This window comes from Coregonus lavaretus, assembly GCF_964263955.1.
Source record: "Coregonus lavaretus genome assembly, chromosome: 6".
Lineage (NCBI taxonomy): Eukaryota > Metazoa > Chordata > Actinopteri > Salmoniformes > Salmonidae > Coregonus > Coregonus lavaretus.
In genome coordinates this window covers 29,055,426-29,076,296 of record NC_139993.1, presented here as the reverse complement: position 1 = coordinate 29,076,296, position 20,871 = coordinate 29,055,426, and the positions used below count along the sequence as shown (strand labels likewise).

General features: G+C 42.4%; 2 protein-coding genes across 2 annotated transcripts in view; one reads left to right on the top strand and one right to left on the bottom strand.

Moving 5' to 3' along the window:
• LOC311131283 (zinc transporter 7-like) overlaps window positions 1–5,319 on the top strand; it is a 29,108-nt gene extending 23,789 nt beyond the window's left edge. Inside the window, exons 9-11 of the mRNA XM_084164174.1 lie at window positions 2,867–2,957; window positions 3,075–3,224; window positions 3,643–5,319. Of these exons, the coding sequence (XP_084020300.1) occupies window positions 2,867–2,957; window positions 3,075–3,224; window positions 3,643–3,690 (289 nt within the window). The 3' untranslated portion in view covers window positions 3,691–5,319. The remainder of the gene's footprint in view (window positions 1–2,866; window positions 2,958–3,074; window positions 3,225–3,642) is intronic.
• A 4,924-nt stretch (window positions 5,320–10,243) lies between these two features.
• dph5 (diphthamide biosynthesis 5) lies at window positions 10,244–20,335 on the bottom strand. The gene is made up of 7 exons (XM_084164081.1): window positions 19,893–20,335; window positions 19,297–19,421; window positions 15,753–15,861; window positions 14,296–14,416; window positions 12,574–12,613; window positions 11,240–11,343; window positions 10,244–11,135 (listed from the first exon to the last, which is right to left on the bottom strand). Exons 1-7 carry the CDS (start codon window positions 20,025–20,027, stop codon window positions 10,900–10,902), a joined length of 870 nt encoding a protein of 289 aa, XP_084020207.1. The 5' UTR covers window positions 20,028–20,335; the 3' UTR covers window positions 10,244–10,899.
• Between the last annotated feature and the right edge of the window lie 536 nt (window positions 20,336–20,871).

Here is a 20,871-nt window from a genome sequence, read left to right as displayed (position 1 = left end):
AATTCGAATTTATAACAAAGTCAAAAACAAACATTTAGCAGTTAGCTATGCAAGTTGTTGTATTTTGAGTCTTAAAATCTAAAGTAATTAGTTTTGTGTTTGGATTTGCAGTAGCTATGTATTTACTTTGAGAATTTAGACCAAGCTAGCAACTTTTGACAGACTGGTCTGGGCAAACAAAAAACAGTTGCTTAGCAACCGGATACATTTACATTTTAGTTATTTAGCAGAAGCTCTTATCCAGAGCGACTTACAGTTAAGTGCATACATAATTATTATTTTTTTCTTCATACTGCCCCCCCGTGGGAATCGAACCCACAACCCTGGCGTTGCAAACGCCATGCTCTACCAACTGAGCTACATCCCTGCCGGCCATTCCCTCCCCTACCCTGGACAACGCTGGGCCAATTGTGCGCCGCCCCATTGGTCTCCCGGTCGCGGCCGGCTACGACAGAGCCTGGATTCGAACCAGGATCTCTAATGTCACAGCTAGCACTGCAGTGCCTTAGACCACTGCGCCACTCCGGATACCAACGCGTGCTGTGGAGACCGGGTTGCCATGGCTAGCTAAAATTTCTAGCACAATGGCCACACAATCTGCCCACAAGGCCTGAAAAACTAGCCCCAAAAAATGGATGCGCAGCGTGAGGAGTTGACATATGAACCAATAAACCCTTTTTCCATAACGTAAACGAGCGAATTAAGAAGGAATATCGACATAAGAAACAAATCGGTTTTCATCAATATAATAATTATTGTGAGCTAACGTCACGTAATAAAGGAATTTGAATATGTCGCAAGAGAAGATAATTTATCCTTATTAAACTCGGCAGATCATTTTCCATCAGTGGATGTCGTTTTAACTCGTTGTAATTGTAAATAATGCTTTTTGCATAACTATATATAAATCCGACAGCATAGTTTGAGTCATGAAAGTTGGACAGAGGATCTCAATATCTGTGCAAGAAACACTTGACGAACTTCAAAAAACAAACTATGCTATTTTCTGCCATTATCATGAGCCAGATGTTAAGACTACAACCCGTTATAAATAGCCTATTTGCGAGATTGACTTGTCATTTCAATAGGCATAGGTTACTGACTAAAATCTGGGTTTATGATTGTAATTAAACTTTCCCATGGTTTACTTTGCTTAGCTAGATGCAGGTAGCCTATAGCCCCTGATAGGCCAACATCATCATAATAATAATAATATGGCCTACATCAGCCTAGGCAAGATGTAAATTGAACAATTTAGCAGCTTGCTTAGTTCAAATTGACAATATTAATTTATTCAACATGAATAGCGAGGCGATTTCGAGGTAAGTGTTTGTGTTGCCCAATAACCTGCTGGAATAGGCTACTGAGGATGGTGTCGTAATTTCGATCACTGAATCAAATATTAATAATATGGATATGAATTGAATAGGCCTATGCTTGTCAACCTAATCTGACTGTTACGTCAATCTAATGCATTCTAACAGCTGATCGGCGGTTGCGATAGAGCTTTGACCATGATCACAATTGATAATTTGCAATTTAATTAACTAAACATGGCCATTAATAATTACATAATAACACAAGGCTACAACAATTAACTGAGGTTATAGGCTACTTACAAAATATGTTTGCTAGCTCCAGGTAGGTTACACAAGTGGCACAAATTGATTTGCAAATTGATGACTCCAAAGATTTCGTAATTTCAACATATTTAGTGTATCAAATGTTAGGCTACAGTAGCCTACAATGACATATAAATCAGTAGGACACTTGATGGCCAAGATATGCAAATGTTTCATTCTCCACATTTAATGTACGTTTCATTGTGGACTTTTCCCCATAACCATTTCAAATGTCCACTCGCGCAGCGCTCGACACCCAAGTACTGAGCATGGCTAAAACCCTTCGCTTGATAACGAAGTCGACATTAGAATGCAGTTTAAACAATCTCCGAGCGAAGTTAACTAGTGCACCTAAAGTCATTTTCCAGTGCTTTGTCGCCGTTATTTCTTGACCCGCATCAGTTCCAGCGCGTTAATGTTATATGGACAAAGGGTTGGAAACAGGTGTCTCCATAATGAAAATCTAAATAGCCTACATACAACCAAATATTTATATATATATACATCGTTGCATACAACTGGTAAAAAGTTGTCACGAAGTGCGCGCGTGCTGCTGTCTCCTCTCACTCACATGTCTCAACTGCCTGCTGCAGCACTCTCTCAACACACACACCCCTCCGGCCCTCCCGGCCACTCACTAACAGCCTTCCTCACTGCCTGATAGTCCGCAGCAGCAGGTCACAGTGAAAATATATTTTTAAGATAAATGCATTGGCGGCCGCAGTGCAATTTAGAAGTAGCCCAAAAACCCGCGACCAATCGATTTTCACCCGCGACATCGTTTTCAAAGTAGCCCAATTTACGGGAAAATCACAGACATGTCAACCCTGTGTGGGGGAAAAAAGTGATGGTTCCAATATTTGCATAATCGTTGTGATTGAAGAATAGCTGTGAGGTTGATCGAATCAGGATCAAATCCTTTGTTTTCCTCGAGCTCATTAATGATCATGTTAATATTTGAAGATCGCAGAAAGGCCCGTTTCTTTGGCACATGACATGGAGTACAGGGAGTGGATTAGCTAAAGAGACTGGGACCCAGGCTACTACCTGCATGCCTTGCCAAGCAAGCTCTGTCATTGTCCATGGTTCATATTGTTCAGCTTGACTCCTGCCCCAATGGCACAATATCACTTTGGCCAGACTTGGCATGCCCTGGGCCTGCCAGTGTTGACAGGAAGGCATTGGGTTGGGGGAAGTAAGTCACGCTGACCTGTTATTTTTCTCCCTTACCCTCTGTGCCACAGTGTAGTGCCTTTGCTGAGGGAGTCCATCGGGATTCTGATGCAGCGGACTCCGCCCTCTCTGGACAATGCCCTGCCAGAATGCTACCAGAGGGTAAGTGCTGCCCAACCAAGCCCAACCATACCCTCACGTCAAAGCTGAAAATATGTTCAATGTTTAACAAGGGGAAATGGTCATATAAATCTAGGTGTGAACTGTGTGTGTTTGCAGGTGCAGCAGTTGCAGGGTGTGTACAATCTGCAGGAGCCTCACTTCTGGACCCTATGCACAGATGTCTACATCGGCACACTCAAGCTGCTAATTGCACCCGATGCTGACTGCAAATGGATTCTAAGCCAAACGCACAACATTTTCACACAGGTAGGAGAGGAACCCATCCTTTTGTAACGTCACACACGGCCATTCTCCTACAAATACACACACTGATTAGCCAGCAGCCGATAGGAAACCACAAAATCACCTGTAACATTGGAAAATAACCGCCAACTGGTCAGCAGACTAAATGAAGTCGCTCCTTGGTTTATGGACAGACAATCGGTCTATTCAAGTCCAGGTGGAAGGTTTGAGAAACAAAGATGTAGCATCTGAGTAGACAAGCTGGGTATTACGAGCTCTGCCATGACCACAAAACCATCTTAACATTATCATTAGAATGACATTACACCTGTACTAGGTAATGACAGGCATTAATGTCAGACATTAAAGGAAAACATCTTCACTGTTGTGACAGGTGTTAATGCAAAGCGTGACTGTTTTTCTCCATTGAACTTGTCCACAGGCTGGAGTACGGCAACTGTATGTCCAGATAGAAGTGGCAACGATGTAGAAGGACTCGTTCCTCGTATCTCCCTGGGAGTCCTGGGACCAAAGCCCTCTGTGTGCTGCTGTGGGGTTTCCTCCCCACCCTATTCCCCCCTAAACCCGCATCTCTCTGGGTTTCAAAGTCCACATCACAAACCAAGGACTAAGACGGAAGCAGCTACAGGACAAGTACACTTTGACTCTTGAGAGGACACAAAAAAACAGGGGAAACCAAAAACTTGCCAATTATGATGTGATGTCTGCGGGGAAAATGAGAACTTTGCTTCAGACACTGCACATACCCCCTTTCACCCATTCTACTGTTTCTGAAGTTTTTGTCTTCATATCAGAGACCTCAGTCATACTGTAAGTCTTTTGGTTTTATCATTTTCTCCCCATTAAGATGGGGTTTTAATTAATTTGTAACTATTGTCTGAGTTCAAGTACACTTCAATGGACATTTGTGTTAAGCCCTGCAACCATGTAAGATCCATTGATAATCTATTTTTATACGTCTGTATCATATCAGTCGCACGCAATTAACAAGGGGCATGTTCCATTTGGCCATTTAGTTGCACATTGCACACTTGAGCCATTCAAATGTCATTCTGGGTTTCTTAAGTGCCTTTTTCACCAAATCATGGACAATCGGCGTCGTATCCACGTGTGGGAAGTCATTCGTTCACCTATGAGACTGGAATCATGTCCCTCAAGACCCGAAGGGAATCAGACGACCAACATGGGTCTTGTTATTCCAACCCTTTGGTTCCATCCTTGATCCAGCATCTCTTTGAGGGTTGTCATGGTATTTTTCCTAAGGGAATATTGTCAGAATTCCTCTTGACCACTCTTGTCATAATTCCCTGGACGGCACACAGTGGCTTTATTTGAACCTTGAACAGCTACGTACGACCTTGTCAAAGGGGATGGTTAAAACAGATGTAAACATGAAGTAAGCCTAAAACCCATGATTTCATTGCCCTCATTGGTCTTAAGTTTTATTTAATGGGCCAAGTGTGCAGTTGGCCAGTCCATTCTTCTTTTGAAATGTAATAAATGATTTTACTGCATATAATTTTTTTTTCTCATTACTGGTAGAGGAATGGAGGTTGAAATGGGATACTAGTTTAACTTCACCTTGAGGAAAAGGTTTTGCACAATGTTTATTCTTAATTTCCACTTTTAATTGTTACATGGATATTTGAGCGAAGAGGTGGTGCACGTCTTTAAACGTCTTTTGCTTAGTTTGAGCTGTCTTCCATGATTTCTTATCTGTACATTTATTTTTGACCAAATGTCATTACTGTTGCATATCAAGTAGAGATGCTTAGGGCTCGATTCTATCCGTAGCGCTGAAGAGCTGCGCTACAGCTATTCAGTGTTAGCAGAGACTGCATTCACAGTAAACGCTGCATATTTCGGCTCAATTGGAAAATACCTTTACATTTCAATCGCACTATAGCGCTGAGCTTCAGCGATACGGATGAATCGAAACCTTACTTTTTAAGCAGCTTACTTTATCTGGAGGAGGAAATGGAGTTTCCTTATTCTTTAAAAATCTATCCAACTCAGGAGAACAACATGGGAAATAGATTCTGAATTCAAAGTGTCATTAAGCACATCAGTATTCAATAAACTTCATCAGTGAAATATGCTTTGGTCTATGTAAGAAATATATATGAAACTCTTAATGCTGGTTTCACAGACCCAGATAAAGGTAGTGTTCCAGGTAAACTTTTTTGCAGTAGTGCTGTGCATATCAGAAGATTGCTACATCTTAATGTTATTTTCTAAAACATGAAACACTTGTCTGGACATCATGAAATCTGATCACCTAAAAGCATCCTCTTTGGTGAATTTCCTTTAAAAGGGCTAAGTGCTTTAAAGTCTAGGAATTGGCTTAATCTGGGTCTGGGTAACCGGCCCTAAGATAATTGATTTTGTATTTGCCTTGGTCTGCCTCTCAATTTTCAATTGTCCAAGAATACAGAACATCAAATTACAGGAAAGCTTAATTTTACCAAGACTCTAATCTGATTCAGCTGTTGTGTTCCTCCATGACCTTTTTTTAAATTTCCTCTTCAATCATGGTAATTACATTTTATGATACACACCACGCCATAGCCAGTGAGCGTTAAGGTAATTTGGCAAACCCTGGTTGCAAGGCAATGGTGTACTTTAGCTAGAGCACGGCCGATGAGGGATTCTTGGGTCCGATACTGATTTTAGGGAAGCAAAAGTCACCGATTACCCATAAAATGCATTCGGAAAGTATGAAGACCCCTTGCCTTTTTCCACATTACAGCCTTATTCTAAAATAGATTAAATACATTTTTGTTCCTCATCAACCTATACCCCATAATGACAAAGCAAAAACAGTTTTTTTTTAAATAAGAAAACAAACAAAGACCTTGTGTTCAGACCCTTTGCTATTTACATTTTAGTCATTTAGCAGACGCTCTTATCCAGAGCGACTTACAGTTAGTGAGTGCATACATTTTTTCTTCTTCATACTGGCCCCTAGTGGGAATCGAACCCACAACCCTGGCGCTGCAAATGCCATGCTCTACCAACTGAGCTACATGGGACTATGCTATGAGACTCAATTGAGCTCAGGTGCATTCTGTTTCCATAGATCATCCTTGAGATGTTTCTACAACTTGATTGGAGTCCACTTGTGGTCAATTCAATTGATTGGACATGATTTGGAAAGGCACACACCTGTCTATATAAGATCCCACAGTTGCCAGTGCATGTCAGAGCAAAAACCAAGCGATTAGGTTGAAGGAATTGTCCGTAGAGCGCCGAGACAGGATTGTGTCGAGGCACAGCTCTGGGGAAGGGTACCAAAAGCATTGAAGGTCCCCAAGAACACAGTGGCCTCCATTCTTTTAAATGGAAGAAGTTTGGAACCACCAAGACTCTTCCTGGAACTGGCCGCCCAGCCAAACTGAGAAATTGGGGGAGAAGGGCATTGGTCAGGGAGATGACCAAGAACCCGATGGTCCCTCTGACAGAGCTCCAGAGTTCCTCTGTGGAGATGGGAGAACCTTCCAGAAGGACAACCATCTCTGCAGCACTCCACCAATCAGACATTTTATGGTAGTGGCCAGACGGAAGCCACTCTTCAGTAAAAGGCACATGACAGCCTGCTTGGAGGTTGCCTAAAGACTCTCAGACCATGAGAAACAAGATTGAACTCTTTGGCCTGAATGCCAAGCATCACATCTGGAGGAAACCTGGCATCATCCCTACGGTGAAGCATGGTGGTGGCAGGTTCTGTATGCACCACACAGAATGCCCTGCAACTCAATGCTGCAAGGCAAACGCAGCGTTCCATTGGAAATGAATGTACTTCTGGTGTACCAAAATTCAATGACGCTGTCAGTGTGACCGCGGCATTATGCATAAGCTTCTAACTTATAGCCTCTGTCTCTTGTGCAATACGTACAGTTGAAGTCGGAAGTTTGCATTCACCTTAGCCAAATACATTTAAACTCAGTTTTTCACAATTCCTGACATTTACACCTAGTAGCATTTCCCTGTCCTAGGTCAGTTAGGATCACCACTTTATTTTAAGAATGTGAAATGTCAGAATAATAGTAGAACTAATTATTTGTTTCAGCTTTTATTTATTTCATCACATTCCCAGTGGGTCAGAAGTTTACATACACTCAATTAGTATTTGGTAGCATTGCCTTTAAATTGTTTAACTTGGGTCAAACGTTTCAGGTAGCCTTCCACAAGCTTCCCACAATAAGTTGGGTGAATTTTGGCCCATTCCTCCTGACAGAGCTGGTGTAACTGAGTCAGGTTTGTAGGCCTCCATGCTCGCACACGCTTTTTCAGTTCTGCCCACAAATGTTCTATAGGATTGAGGTCAGGGCTTTGTGATGGCCACTCCAATACTTTGTTGTCCTTAAGCCATTTGCCACAACTTTGGAAGTATGCTTGGGGTCATTGTCCATTTGGAAGACCTATTTGCGACCAAGCTTTAACTTCCTGACTGATGTCTTGAGATGTTGCTTCAATATATTCACATATTTTTCCTTCCTCATGATGCCATCTATTTTGTGAAGTGCACCATCCCTGCTGTAGCAAAGCACCCCCGCAGCATGATGCTGCCACCCCCGTGCTTCACGGTTGGGATGGTGTTCTTCGGCTTGCAAGCAACCCCCTTTTTCCTCCAAACATAACAATGGTCATTATGGCCAAACAGTTCTATTTTTGTTTCATCAGACCAGAGGACATTTCTCCAAAAAGTACGGTCTTTGTCCCCATGTATACTTGCGTACTATTGTTTGTACAGATGAACGTGGTACCTTCAGGCGTTTGGAAATTGCTCCCAAGGATGAACCAGGCTTATTTTTCTGAGGTCTTGGCTGATTTCTTTTGATTTTCCCATGATGTCAAGCAAAGAGGCACTGAGTTTGAAGGTAGGCCTTGAAATACATCCACAGGTACACCTCCAATTGACTGAAATGATGTCAATTAGCCTATCAGAAGCTTCGACAGCCATGACATCATTTTCTGGAATTTTCCAAGCTGTTTAAAGGCACAGTCAATTTAGTGTATGTAAACTTCTGACCCACTGGAAATGTGATAGTGAATTATACAGTGAGGGGGAAAAAAGTATTTTATCCCCTGCTGATTTTGTACGTTTGCCCACTGACAAAGACATGATCAGTCTATAATTTTAATGATAGGTTTATTTGAACAGTGAGACACAGAATAACAACAAAAAAATCCAGAAAAACGCATGTCAGAAATTTTATAAATTGATTTGCATTTTAATGAGGGAAATAAGTATTTGACCCCTCTGCAAAACATGACTTAGTACTTGGTGGCAAAACCCTTGTTGGCAATCACAGAGGTCAGACGTTTCTTGTAGTTGGCCACCAGGTTTGCACACATCTCAGGAGGGATTTTGTCCCACTCCTCTTTGCAGATCTTCTCCAAGTCTTTAAGGTTTCGAGGCTGACGTTTGGCAACTTGAACCTTCAGCTCCCTCCACAGATTTTCTATGGGATTAAGGTCTGGAGACTGGCTAGGCCACTCCAGGACCTTAATGTGCTTCTTCTTGAGCCTCTCCTTTGTTGCCTTGGCCGTGTGTTTTGGGTCATTGTCATGCTGGAATACCCATCCACAACCCATTTTCAATGCCCTGGCTGTGGGAAGGAGGTTCTCACCCAAGATTTGACGGTACATGGCCCCGTCCATCATCCCTTTGCGGTGAAGTTGTCCTGTCCCCTTAGCAGAAAAACACCCCTAAAACAATGTTTCCACCTCCATGTTTGACAATGGGGATGGTGTTCTTGGGGTCATAGGCAGCATTCCTCCTCCAAACACGGCGAGTTGAGTTGATGCCAAAGAGCTCGATTTTGGTCTCATCTGACCACAACACTTTCACCCAGTTCTCCTCTGAATCATTCAGATGTTCATTGGCAAACTTCAGACGGGCCTGTATATGTGCTTTCTTGAGCAGGGGGACCTTGCGGGTGCTGCAGGATTTCAGTCCTTCACGGCGTAGTGTGTTACCATTTGTTTTCTTGGTGACTATGGTCCAAGCTGCCTTGAGATCATTGACAAGATCCTCCCGTGTAGTTCTGGGCTGATTCCTCACCGTTCTCATGATCATTGCAACTCCACGAGGTGAGATCTTGCATGGAGCCCCAGGTTGAGGGAGATTGACAGTTCTTTTGAGTTTCTGCGAATAATCACACCAACTGTTGTCACCTTCTCACCAAGCTGCTTGGCGATGGTCTTGTAGCCCATACCAGCCTTGTGTAGGTCTACAATCTTGTCCCTTGGAGAGCTCTTTGGTCTTGGCCATGGTGGAGAGTTTGGAATCTGATTGATTGCTTCTGTGGACAGGTGTCTTTTATACAGGTAACAAACTGAGATTAGGAGCACTCCCTTTAAGAGTGTGCTCCTAATCTCAGCTCGTTACCTGTATAAAAGACACCTGGGAGCCAGAAATCTTTCTGATTGAGAGGGGGTCAAATACTTATTTCCCTCATTAAAATGCAGATCAATTTATAACATTTTTGACTTCCTTTTTTATGGATTTTTTGTTGTTATTCTGTCTCTCACTGTTCAAATAAACCTACCATTAAAATTATAGACTGATCATTTCTTTGTCAGTGGGCAAACATACAAATCAGCAGGGGATCAAATACTTTTTTCCCTCACTGTAAGTGTTAATAATCTGTCTGTAAACAATTGTTGGAAAAAGTACTTGTGTCATGCACAAAGTAGATGTCCTAACCGACTTGCTAAAACTATAGTTTGTTAACAAGGCATTTGTGGAGTGGTTGAAAAAGTTTTAATGACTCCAATCTAAGTGTATGTAAACTTCCGACTTCAACTGTACCTGCGCTCAGCTGGACTCTCTCCTTAAACGCTCCTTAGCTCTTGGAGTCCCACGAAAAGCTAAACTAGAATAGCTTGCTGGATTTTTTTATTTCTTTACTATAATAGACTTTTCGAAGAGGGATGCTAGCTCATTTGCTGAATGTTAAATACAGCAGCCAATTGAACTCACAGCGTTTGAATAAAAAGAGAATGCGCGATGACGGTAGGCTATAGCAGTTTTTTATTCAGACCCATCACCCATAACCATCCGATCTTCGTGAAGAGAAGTGAAAGCAGTCTACATCTTATTGTAGTCCTATATTATTCAAGCATGTCATTACAATGATGATAAGGACAACGAAACTTATTTCATTTAACTGTTGAACGTAAGGAAGAAATTAAGCAACAATAGAGAAAGAGGTAGGCTAATACGCATGTCGCACAACGGGAAATATTATGAAAGGTAGCCTACAGTGGGGAAAAAAAGTATTTAGTCAGCCACAATTGTGCAAGTTCTCCCACTTAAAACGATGCGAGAGGCCTGTAATTTTCATCATAGGTACACGTCAACTATGACAGACAAAATGAGGAAAAAAATTCCAGAAAATCACATTGTAGGATTTTTAATGAATTTATTTGCAAATTATGGTGGAAAATATGTGTCGACCCATCACCCAGATCTACTAGTGTGTTAGTGTCGGTCATCTGCGAGGCGTGTCAAGTCAACAAAGGTATAGATAAAAGAGCATGTTAGCAGGCCTACATGACACATGGTCCTGTGTTAATGTCTCAGAGACATTTGTGTGAAACTTTTTGTGTGTTTGTGTGTACTAGGTCTTTCGGAGATCCTAAGAGTCTTTCTTGAGGCGGTATGCGTGCATTAGGAGGTGTACGTTGAGCTGTCAGTCATTCGGAGGTCCTGCAGTGCGTCGGGGGTGGCGGCTGACAAACGCAGCATGTCTACCTCCAGCGGGTGCAGATGACCCGTCACGATCATGGAATGCAGCGGGCCGCCCAGGTCACATGACGCCAGTTGGCGGAGTGTCCCCGCGCGGATGGCCTGGTCCTCTGCTCCCACCCTGGCCAGACCCACACATATCGTCTCCTCACTGATGGCTAGATGGAGAGTGAGAGGCAATTGGTGTTTTTTCTTCCACATTGTCACATGAAACTGTATTGTTTAATCAATCATTCAAATCTACATCATGATAGCAACTCACCTAGGTCATCTCCCCGCTCCCTCCTGTTTTGTACTATCTCCAGGAGCTGCTCAGCCGCCTGGCTTACGGTCATATACCTGGGCGGTTCATAAATCTTACGGCCCCTTTATAAGAAAAAGGCAAAGAGGACGTTACTTATGTAGTAATGCAAGGCCAATGGGTTCATACTGACCAGACCTATAAGTGCTGTGGAGGAGACATCTTCTTCAGAATATAAAAGCTGAATCTAATAACCAGGTGTAGACAAGGCAAGCCCCTTTGTTACCAGTAGAGCCGTTCACAAGGAAGGAGAAAAGGAGGACATGCCATTATGCCAAGCCTTCAGTCCTGTGCTGTGTAGCTCAGATGGGGCGCTATTCTCAGCTCTTTCAGCACTTTGAAATCTAGAAGTTTTTTTTGGCACTGTTTCACTGTGGCTGTTCTGGTGCTAGATCAGAACATAAAATAACAGTGGAGTCTCATGTAATTTCCTACAGTCATAAACTGCTTACAAAGCAAGCCAGAGATCTATTTGATAACTATGTTACTGGAAAGAAAACCATCACAAATGTGTCTAAATTCCTTGGCCAGGGGGAAAAAGATGGGGTATTTTTTCCTTCGGCTAATACTGTATGACATGAATCTCTCACTGCGCAAACATTTAATTTTGACCAAAATCATAGGGCATGTGTTTATTCCATTCCTAGTAATAATATATTTGCACCAGTAAATCTGGGAGAAATTAGGAGTCTTTTTGGGTTTAAATGAAAACCATACTTTCCCCCATACATAACCCTTACATGGCAGATTACTGAAGTCCATGTCAGCTTTTCTAGATTCACATATAAAACAACTTGAGCGCAGGGCAGGCTCCTGTTGGGAAAATAATTGCATGACACTGCAAAGTGAACAAGGAGTTTACAACCTTCCTGCAAACCGATACATGATACAGTAACGCATTAGTGTGGCATAAGATGAACTGTCATCCAAAACAGACGTGTCTGTTGATTCCCAAGTGTGAGACAAAGACGACGTGTTTGGGACCGGTCGTATGTAATCTTTTTTGAAAACACATGCAGGAGATTAAAAATACAAAATGTATTTCATGAATCTGGCCCAATGAGACGACACAGATAACAGATTGTGAGTCCAAACAAAACACTGTGCTTTTTTAACTCACTGGCCTGGCCCGTCTCCAGCTGCCAGTATAAATGTATGTTAAGTGAACGTCTGCAATAAACCTCAACTCTGCTCCGTTCCAGAGCCCTGCTGGATAGAAACTCCACTGACCAGATATAAATGAGAGAACCTACTCCCATACAGTCCAGCACAGGAGGGGGAAAGGAGAGACTTACCTCATCAGGTTCTCCATGGACTGCTCTTTGACTTTGATATCTGGGGAGAAAAAATAAGGGCTGTAGAGGTAATGAACCATTTCACAGATGTGGACAATTCTTTTCCCCCTCAAACTGGCCATGAACAACACATCTTGACAAATTACTCAAGGCCGGCTTGAGGAACTAACTATCCCTTTAGGCCTTCGCTGGTCACCTTAAAGCCATTAGATTTTCAGGAAAATTCATTTTGTTGAATAATATGAATGGTCAATAATCCTTACACAAACATTTTCTTATTTTTTTATTATGGATCAGTATCAATCAAACAGTAACAATGGTTCTGCTAGTTCCATTACAGTGATAGGGTTTTCCTCTTTGTCATGTAGATGTATGGAGTGCATGTTGTCCGAGGAAGTCATGATAGATGACCCAATCAGAGTTGTGCGTGCATCTGCTTTTGTTGTCTGTGCTCATTCATCCTTTTAGAATCGTGTCCTTTGCTTCACAGGGGGTGGGGAGGTGACTTGGCTAATGCCAGGCTTTCCGTTACACTATTGAATAATGGGGTTCATATCGGTGGGGTTAATATCGGTGAGCTCACGCAAGTGCGCACACAAACCACCCCCCATACAAACTTACACACACACCCTTCTGCAGCTGGGGTCGCACCTGGGGACACATAGGGAACGTAGCCCACAGAGACAATAAGGGTGTGACCCAAAACCGTCTCCGCTTCAACCAGCATCCATTACCTCGAATTATAGGGCTCAACCCATGTGTGGTTCATTGGGGGAGGGGGGGAAGAAGGCAACCCTCTGCGTCCAAACCAAAATCTCTTGCTCAAATAAACATAAATTATGAGCGTTCGGGCCATCTGCCTCTGCAGTCACAGCCGCCTTCCCATTACAGAAACAAACTCCCCAGTCTACTATTGTGACTGTGATTGAGGACTGTTTAATATGCACCCAGGGGATGACACACACAGGAGGGAAAAGGTCTTGTAGTTGGAGTAGAAACAGTCATAATGAGGGCTTTGTTCAGTCCCAGCCTCCCAGGGATGAAAGTGTGTAGAACTGACTGGCTGGCACGCAAGCACACACTATATCCCCCCTCCTTTCCTCCACCTGGAAGGCCGACCCAGCGCCATGACTGGAAGTAAGGATGGAAGAATATGAGCTCTGAGGGACTGCCTGGAGAATCACTCAGACATGTGATCTCCCATGTTTCCTTACTATGTGCTCAGGTATGACCAGACCCCCAATGTTACCGTAGTGTGAGCGGTCCATATAATGTTTACAATGTGTTACGATTACGAACATACTGTATGTATATTATTCTGTAGGGCCGGGACGATACCAGTATCTCGATACTCGTTAGTATTGTGGCAAAGATTTAACTTCTTTATGAAAACAGCCCTAATGTTAGAAACAAACATCATTATGTTGTCATCCAGTCACATTTATTTATTTTCCAATCTATAGCACACAATATTTTACATACAGCAGGTTTTTAAAGGACCAAATAGTTTTTACTGCTTTGTGTTTTAATTATTGCTATGGAAAAAATATTGCGATACTGGTATCGTCTCAGCCCTACTATTCTGTACAGATTTTCCACTTTGTATTTTTCACGGTCCATATTAGGACAGTGACTTGACTCCTAATATGAACACTGCATCACTGGATGTTTGTACTGATTTGGTTGATAACTAACTTCAAAGAGATAACCTGTAGGACTTACCAAGCAGGCATAGTGTGTGCATCCCCAGTTCCCTGTTCTTCTTGATTTTATCATAGAAGCTTTCCGGTCTCCAGGTGTCTGTCCAGAACACAACGGACACAGTCTCTCCAAAGTTGTACAGCTGTCCAAAAGAAATGTACACAACATGATTTAAGACTTTTCTTCTTTCTCAGGGTTTATTAAAAGTATCTTAGGACAGCAGCATTGGGTGTAAATGGTCAGTTTCTCAAATAAAGAGTTTGTGATTCTGGTTCACTTGTCTGACAATGTGTGGGTGTCTGAGTGCTCCTGTGAGCTTATCGATTGATTTGTGTGTGTGTGTGTGTGTGTGTGTAGCAAAATGATGTCTCGTGAGCAGGCCGTGATTGCTGCAGCAGACTGGATTGCACTAAGTGTCCCAAGGTGCTTCCTGTTATTCAGTGTGTGGAAAAATCACATGGCACTCTGAGCCGCGGCATTCTTGATACAGCACAGCGACCCAAAACATGCACTGGGACCCTACCTAACCCACCCCTTTCCCCAATAAGCTAACAAGAGCACTGCAGTGCAAGACCAATACACAGTTGACTTGATCTAGACAAAACACTTCATATGGCTGGTCTGAATGTATTTTCTAGACAGCGATTGTAATAGCTAATTTTAGCCATCTATTTACATCTCATTTGAAACCAATGTCAAATTGATATGCTGATGTTTGGCAAAAAATGCTAATTCTCCACCCACATATTCCCAGTCATCTGAGCTCAAGTTGGTCACTTTCTTACATTTTCTTTGGTAGTATAACAGAGAAGACAAATAAAATGCACAACCAATTGAAAGGTAAATTATACAGGCACATACAGTATAGAACAGAACACCCCTCCCCTGAGGGATATGGTGAAACACACTAGGTTGACAGGCAGGGAACACACACAAAACCTTGACCCCTGCGATGGGCATGTCCTTCATTAGAATAGCAAAGCCTCCTTCTCTCCTGTCATTGCTCACTGGCAGTGGCTTTGAGTTGCCAGATCGCTTGCAATTAGTGCGTCTGACGCACGCCCAAGGAGCGTCACCACCCACTAATGACAACCCTGGTGCGCTAACACTAACGTTAGCAACACTAATCCGTGAGGTACTGGAAAGAGACTACGCTAGCAGCACCCCACATCAGAGGCAGGGTGGGTCAGCTGGGGGCCCCCACGCTCACAATGCTCCCCCTGACAGGTCAATGCAGGGCCACATTATGGATGTCCTGGGCTGAGCTGTGTATTAAAAGGGATTGGTGCTGCTCTGCCGTCTGTCTATAAACTCTGCAAGGATATTCTTTCCCAATGGCAATTATGCTCTTTGATTGCCTTCATGGGACGTTGCTACAGAATGGTTAAGATGATGGGGCATATGCTCTTTTTGGCAAAGTAGACAATGTTTGTGCTAATGTATGTGTTTTAGTTTTCAATGTCTTTGAGTGGACGTACCTGGAGGCCGCAGCATCCAACTGCGTTCATGATAGAGGCGTTATGGATGACCCTGTATTGTATCCCAGCATTCACTGCTCTCAGGACCAAGTCACTGTGGGTGGTGGCGCTAGAAGAAAAGTGTTATTAAGAACATGGCATGATGCTGCCTTAGAAACCTGACAAAGGAACAAAGTCCAAGCTTTGACAAAAAATGCTGCTCCATTTCCATTCCAAACCAACTGGCAATTTGCTACAGTAACGATGGCTAGGTACAGTGAGACTCATTATTGGACTGCGTTTTTTTCCAAAGGCCACACTTGGCCCAAACAGAATCCTTGGTTTTAGATACGTCATTAACTTGGATTAAAATCCAACATTTCTTGGAGCAAATCATGACCATGATGGAGAGTGGAGAATTTGAATGACCCTCCCCTCCTCCTGGTCAGTGGTTTTGGAAGAAAAAGAGCAGAGCCAAACATTCTGCTGATCTTCACCATGACTTTGAGTACCATTTCAAGTGGCTCTAGCAAATGGGAGTGCGGTACAATGAATCAGTGGCTCTTTCCAGAGACGTTGCAGTGTTTACACAGCAGTTAGGCCCAGTTTGGTCCTACTACATCCTCCCCAGAACATTTCCCCACTGGCTCAGAGAGCAAATAGCTGCAAAAACACTTTTCTTCATTGTGTGGTGCTCCGTTGAGCATCGATGTTATACCAAACGATTTTGTGAGATAGTGTTTTTGTAGCAATTTCAATTAGTTCCGTTTCCATTTGTATAGAAAGCAAATGGAAACTGCAGATAGTCATTGCGGACTGAAGCATACCAAGGTCATGAGATTGTAAATATTTGAGGCAAGGGATGTTGTTCAAATGATTGCAAGCATCAACTTCCAGCAGGTTTTGAAATGGCAAAGAAGAAAAACAGTTTGATTACCAAAGCAACATTCTCCACTGAAGGTTCTGGGTTCTCTTTTAGTTATTGATTTATTAAAACCATGTTTTGTAAATGTCCAAAAAAATTACCCTATCCTTTTGTTTACAACTCAAGTAGTGAAAGGAAGGAGTGAGTGAGTGGTGTTGATGAGTGTTTTTCTTTTTTACAATGGTACTCCCTTATCAGATAGGGCTATTTCTTACTGATTTACTCATTCCTACTTGATGTGTGACTCCCTCACTCGAGAAAAACTGAATGGAACGCTGTCATTTCAACCAGATACAGTGGGGAAAAAAAGTATTTAGTCAGCCACCAATTGTGCAAGTTCTCCCACTTAAAAAGATGAGAGCCCTGTAATTTTCATCATAGGTACATGTCAACTATGACAGACAAAATGAGAAAAAAAATCCAGAAAATCACATTGTAGGATTTTTAATACATTTATTTGCAAATTATGGTGGAAAATAAGTATTTGGTCAATAACAAAAGTTACTCAATACTTTGTTATATACCCTTTGTTGGCAATGACACAGGTCAAACGTTTTCTGTAAGTCTTCACAAGGTTTTCACACACTGTTGCTGGTATTTTGGCCCATTCCTCCATGCAGATCTCCTCTAGAGCAGTGATGTTTTGGAGCTGTCGCTGGGCAACACAGACTTTCAACTCCCTCCAAAGATTTTCTATGGGGTTGAGATCTGGAGACTGGCTAGGCCACTCCAGGACCTTGAAATGCTTCTTACGAAGCCACTCCTTCGTTGCCCGGGCGGTGTGTTTGGGATCATTGTCATGCTGAAAGACCCAGCCACGTTTCATCTTCAATGCCCTTGCTGATGGAAGGAGGTTTTCACTCAAAATCTCACGATACATGGCCCATTCATTCTTTCCTTTACACGGATCAGTCGTCCTGGTCCCTTTGCAGAAAAACAGCCCCAAAGCATGATGTTTCCACCCCCATGCTTCACAGTAGGTATGGTGTTCTTTGGATAAAACTCAGCATTCTTTGTCCTCCAAACACGACGAGTTGAGTTTTTACCAAAAAGTTATATTTTGGTTTCATCTGACATTCTCCCAATCCTCTTCTGGATCATCCAAATGCACTCTAGCAATCTTCAGATGGGCCTGGACATGTACTGGCTTAAGCAGGGGGACACGTCTGGCACTGCAGGATTTGAGTCCCTGGCGGCGTAGTGTGTTACTGATGGTAGGCTTGTTACTTTGGTCCCAGCTCTCTGCAGGTCATTCACTAGGTCCCCCCGTGTGGTTCTGGGATTTTTGCTCACCGTTCTTGTGATCATTTTGACCCCACGGGGTGAGGTCTTGCGTGGAGCCCCAGATCGAGGGAGATTATCAGTGGTCTTGTATGTCTTCCATTTCCTAATAATTGCTCCCACAGTTGATTTCTTCAAACCAAGCTGCTTACCTATTGCAGATTCAGTCTTCCCAGCCTGGTGCAGGTCTACAATTTTGTTTCTGGTGTCCTTTGACAGCTCTTTGGTCTTGGCCATAGTGGAGTTTGGAGTGTGACTGTTTGAGGTTGTGGACAGGTGTCTTTTATACTGATAACAAGTTCAAACAGGTGCCATTAATACAGGTAACGAGTGGAGGACAGAGGAGCCTCTTAAAGAAGAAGTTACAGGTCTGTGAGAGCCAGAAATCTTGCTTGTTTGTAGATGACCAAATACTTATTTTCCACCATTATTTGCAAATAAATTCATTAAAAATCCTACAATGTGATTTTCTGGATATTTTTTTCTCAATTTGTCTGTCATAGTTGACGTGTACCTATGATGAAAATTACAGGCCTCTCTCATCTTTTTAAGTGGGAGAACTTGCACAATTGGTGGCTGACTAAATACTTTTTGTCCCCACTGTATCAACCTGTCTGTATTGATGTTATTTTCAACCTGTTTGTAATGAAGTTTTATCAACCAGATCTCAACCTGTTTGTAATTGTTATTGTATACACTCCTTCAAAATGTGTTGGTACTTTCATTTCATTACATACATACTAAGGTGTGTGATGCGTGTACAGTATATGTGATATAACATCTCACTTGTTATATCACATATGTACATACATTTAATCAACTTCATTAGAGCAGTGTAAACGGGGGAAGTGATGAGGTGTGTGAGTGTTTGTCCCTGTCAGTCGAGGTAATCATGAACTTAACAGATGGAGATCTCTCCTTAGCATCTGATTTATCACACACGCCTGTCATAGTGCAAATAAATATATAGCTAATTCTAGTTGACATAAGCATTTATAAAATAAAGGTCAAGTTTTGTCATGTGTTGACATTTTACGATGCGCTTATGACATTGTTATGATGCGTCATGAACAACACTTCATGTAAAGTGTTACCGATTTGTTCTGCCTACTGCCTGGGAGACATGGTTTCAAGAACTGCTCTCCTGCAACGGAGGGGCTAGTGTAACAATCCTAGGCGCTTTATGATCTCCCAGAAGTCGTTTAATCCTATTGGTGCAGTGGTTAGCAAGTTTGCCTATGGCCAGGGACTGCACTTATATTGTTCACTGCAACATCTTTTGAAACTAGCCTACCAGTAATAGTCATAACATAATGAACTACTTCTCAAGCATGAAAAACAAGTACAGTAATCAATTACCCAAATGGATCTCCCACCACAAGAAATGCAACATCACTGACATCAGCCCCTTTCAGGATCTCATCAGCCTCCTGTTCCACCATGTCTCTGTCGGCCAGTATCAGCTCCCGTCCATAGTACTCCTCCTAAGGTCAAAGATCACACTTATTCACGACACACACTGCCTTTAAATTTGCTTTAAAACGGTGGATGGACTTTATCTGATGGCAATGATAAAACCTTGATCTCCATCCTGCCAGCTTGAGCTCTGTTATTTAATGAACGTGCAATGTCTATAAACTTGAGACCTTTACTCCATTTTAAGAAAACACTAGGGGTAGGAAGTGTCATTAACGCCACACAGTCTATAAGATTTCCAGCCACTCATTGGTCATTTCAACTAATGCAACTTTAATGTCATGGAATACTCTGTATAATATCTTAAACTAGAAGCAAAGACAACATGCACTTCAAGAGGTATTGTATCCTGATGCAGTTTTATCACATGCTCTGGACTGCATCAGTGCCCACTTCGAAATGGGAGGGATTGTTGTAGCACAGACATGCACAGAATATCACCACATACATACCATAGTACTACATAATATTCAACCTACCAATGCATCTTTCCCAACTGTCAACATGGACGTGTAGGCTTCCAAGTAGACACGACTACATTGCTTTACAATTTCGAGCCCCTTTACGGTGATGTCCTTTGCATCTCCCAACCCAAGGCCAATAAAGTACAGCATCGCAACGTAGAAATATCACACTTTTTAGGAGCTAGCTATATTGGTGGTTAACACCACACGTCATCACAACTGTCTTGATTGCAGATTAAGGCTAGCTACTTGCTAAACCTAGCAGAAAACAGACCGCTGCCGTTTTAAAATGTTCCGTTAGTTATGACAGAAAATATCCAAACTGGTACTTAGAATACGCTTGCATTTATTATCAAATTCCCTCGTGAATACAAGGCGCTACTACAGTATGAAATTTGAATCCACTTGTCACTAAAAGCACGTGTAGCAACTAAACGTTTTCACATACGTCTTGACGCAAAATACTCTTGATTTTACGACAGAGTTGCACGTCTTCCTGCAATGTGGGTGCGTTCCAGCCCGTCTTTAGAACAGTGGGAGAGCAGTCGTCGGTGGAGCATCGAGTAGGCTACAATCGGATTACTTAATATAAAGTTGGACTTTTTTCAATTTCCTTGTGACTTTAAGGTCTTTACAAAGTAAAAGTGAAAAATGTATAAAATCATAAAGTGATGGCATAGTTAAGTGCATGTAAGCATGAAGTTAATACTCACAATGCAGAGGGAATTCCCACGGGGAGCCAGTATGAAAAATGTATGCACTCACTAACTCTGGGTAAGAGCGTCTGCTAAATGACTAAAATGTAAATGGCATGCCATTACAGTTCACCAATACAAGTTTTCACTTTCTAATGTCACTCTTTCTAAGCATTTACTAGACTCCCTATCAGCATTTCTTTAGCCATAGGAGATCATGGGGTTGTGTTTTGCGCTGATTGTCCTGCTTAGTGAATGGATACTGTTGTCAAGGTTCCAGCTGTCCAGCCATTGCTCCA

What these genes read in the sequence shown, in the direction of transcription:
- dph5 (XM_084164081.1), bottom strand. Translation starts at nt 20,027, where the DNA reads ATGCTGTACTTTATTGGCCTTGGGTTGGGAGATGCAAAGGACATCACC. An exon ending in CAGTTGGGAAAGATGCATTG is followed by an intron (nt 19,422 to 19,892) that starts GTAGGTTGAATA and finishes CTTTGACCTTAG; the next exon opens with GAGGAGTACTATGGACGGGA. An exon ending in GGAGCGGGGAGATGACCTAG is followed by an intron (nt 11,136 to 11,239) that starts GTGAGTTGCTAT and finishes CTCTCCATCTAG; the next exon opens with CCATCAGTGAGGAGACGATA.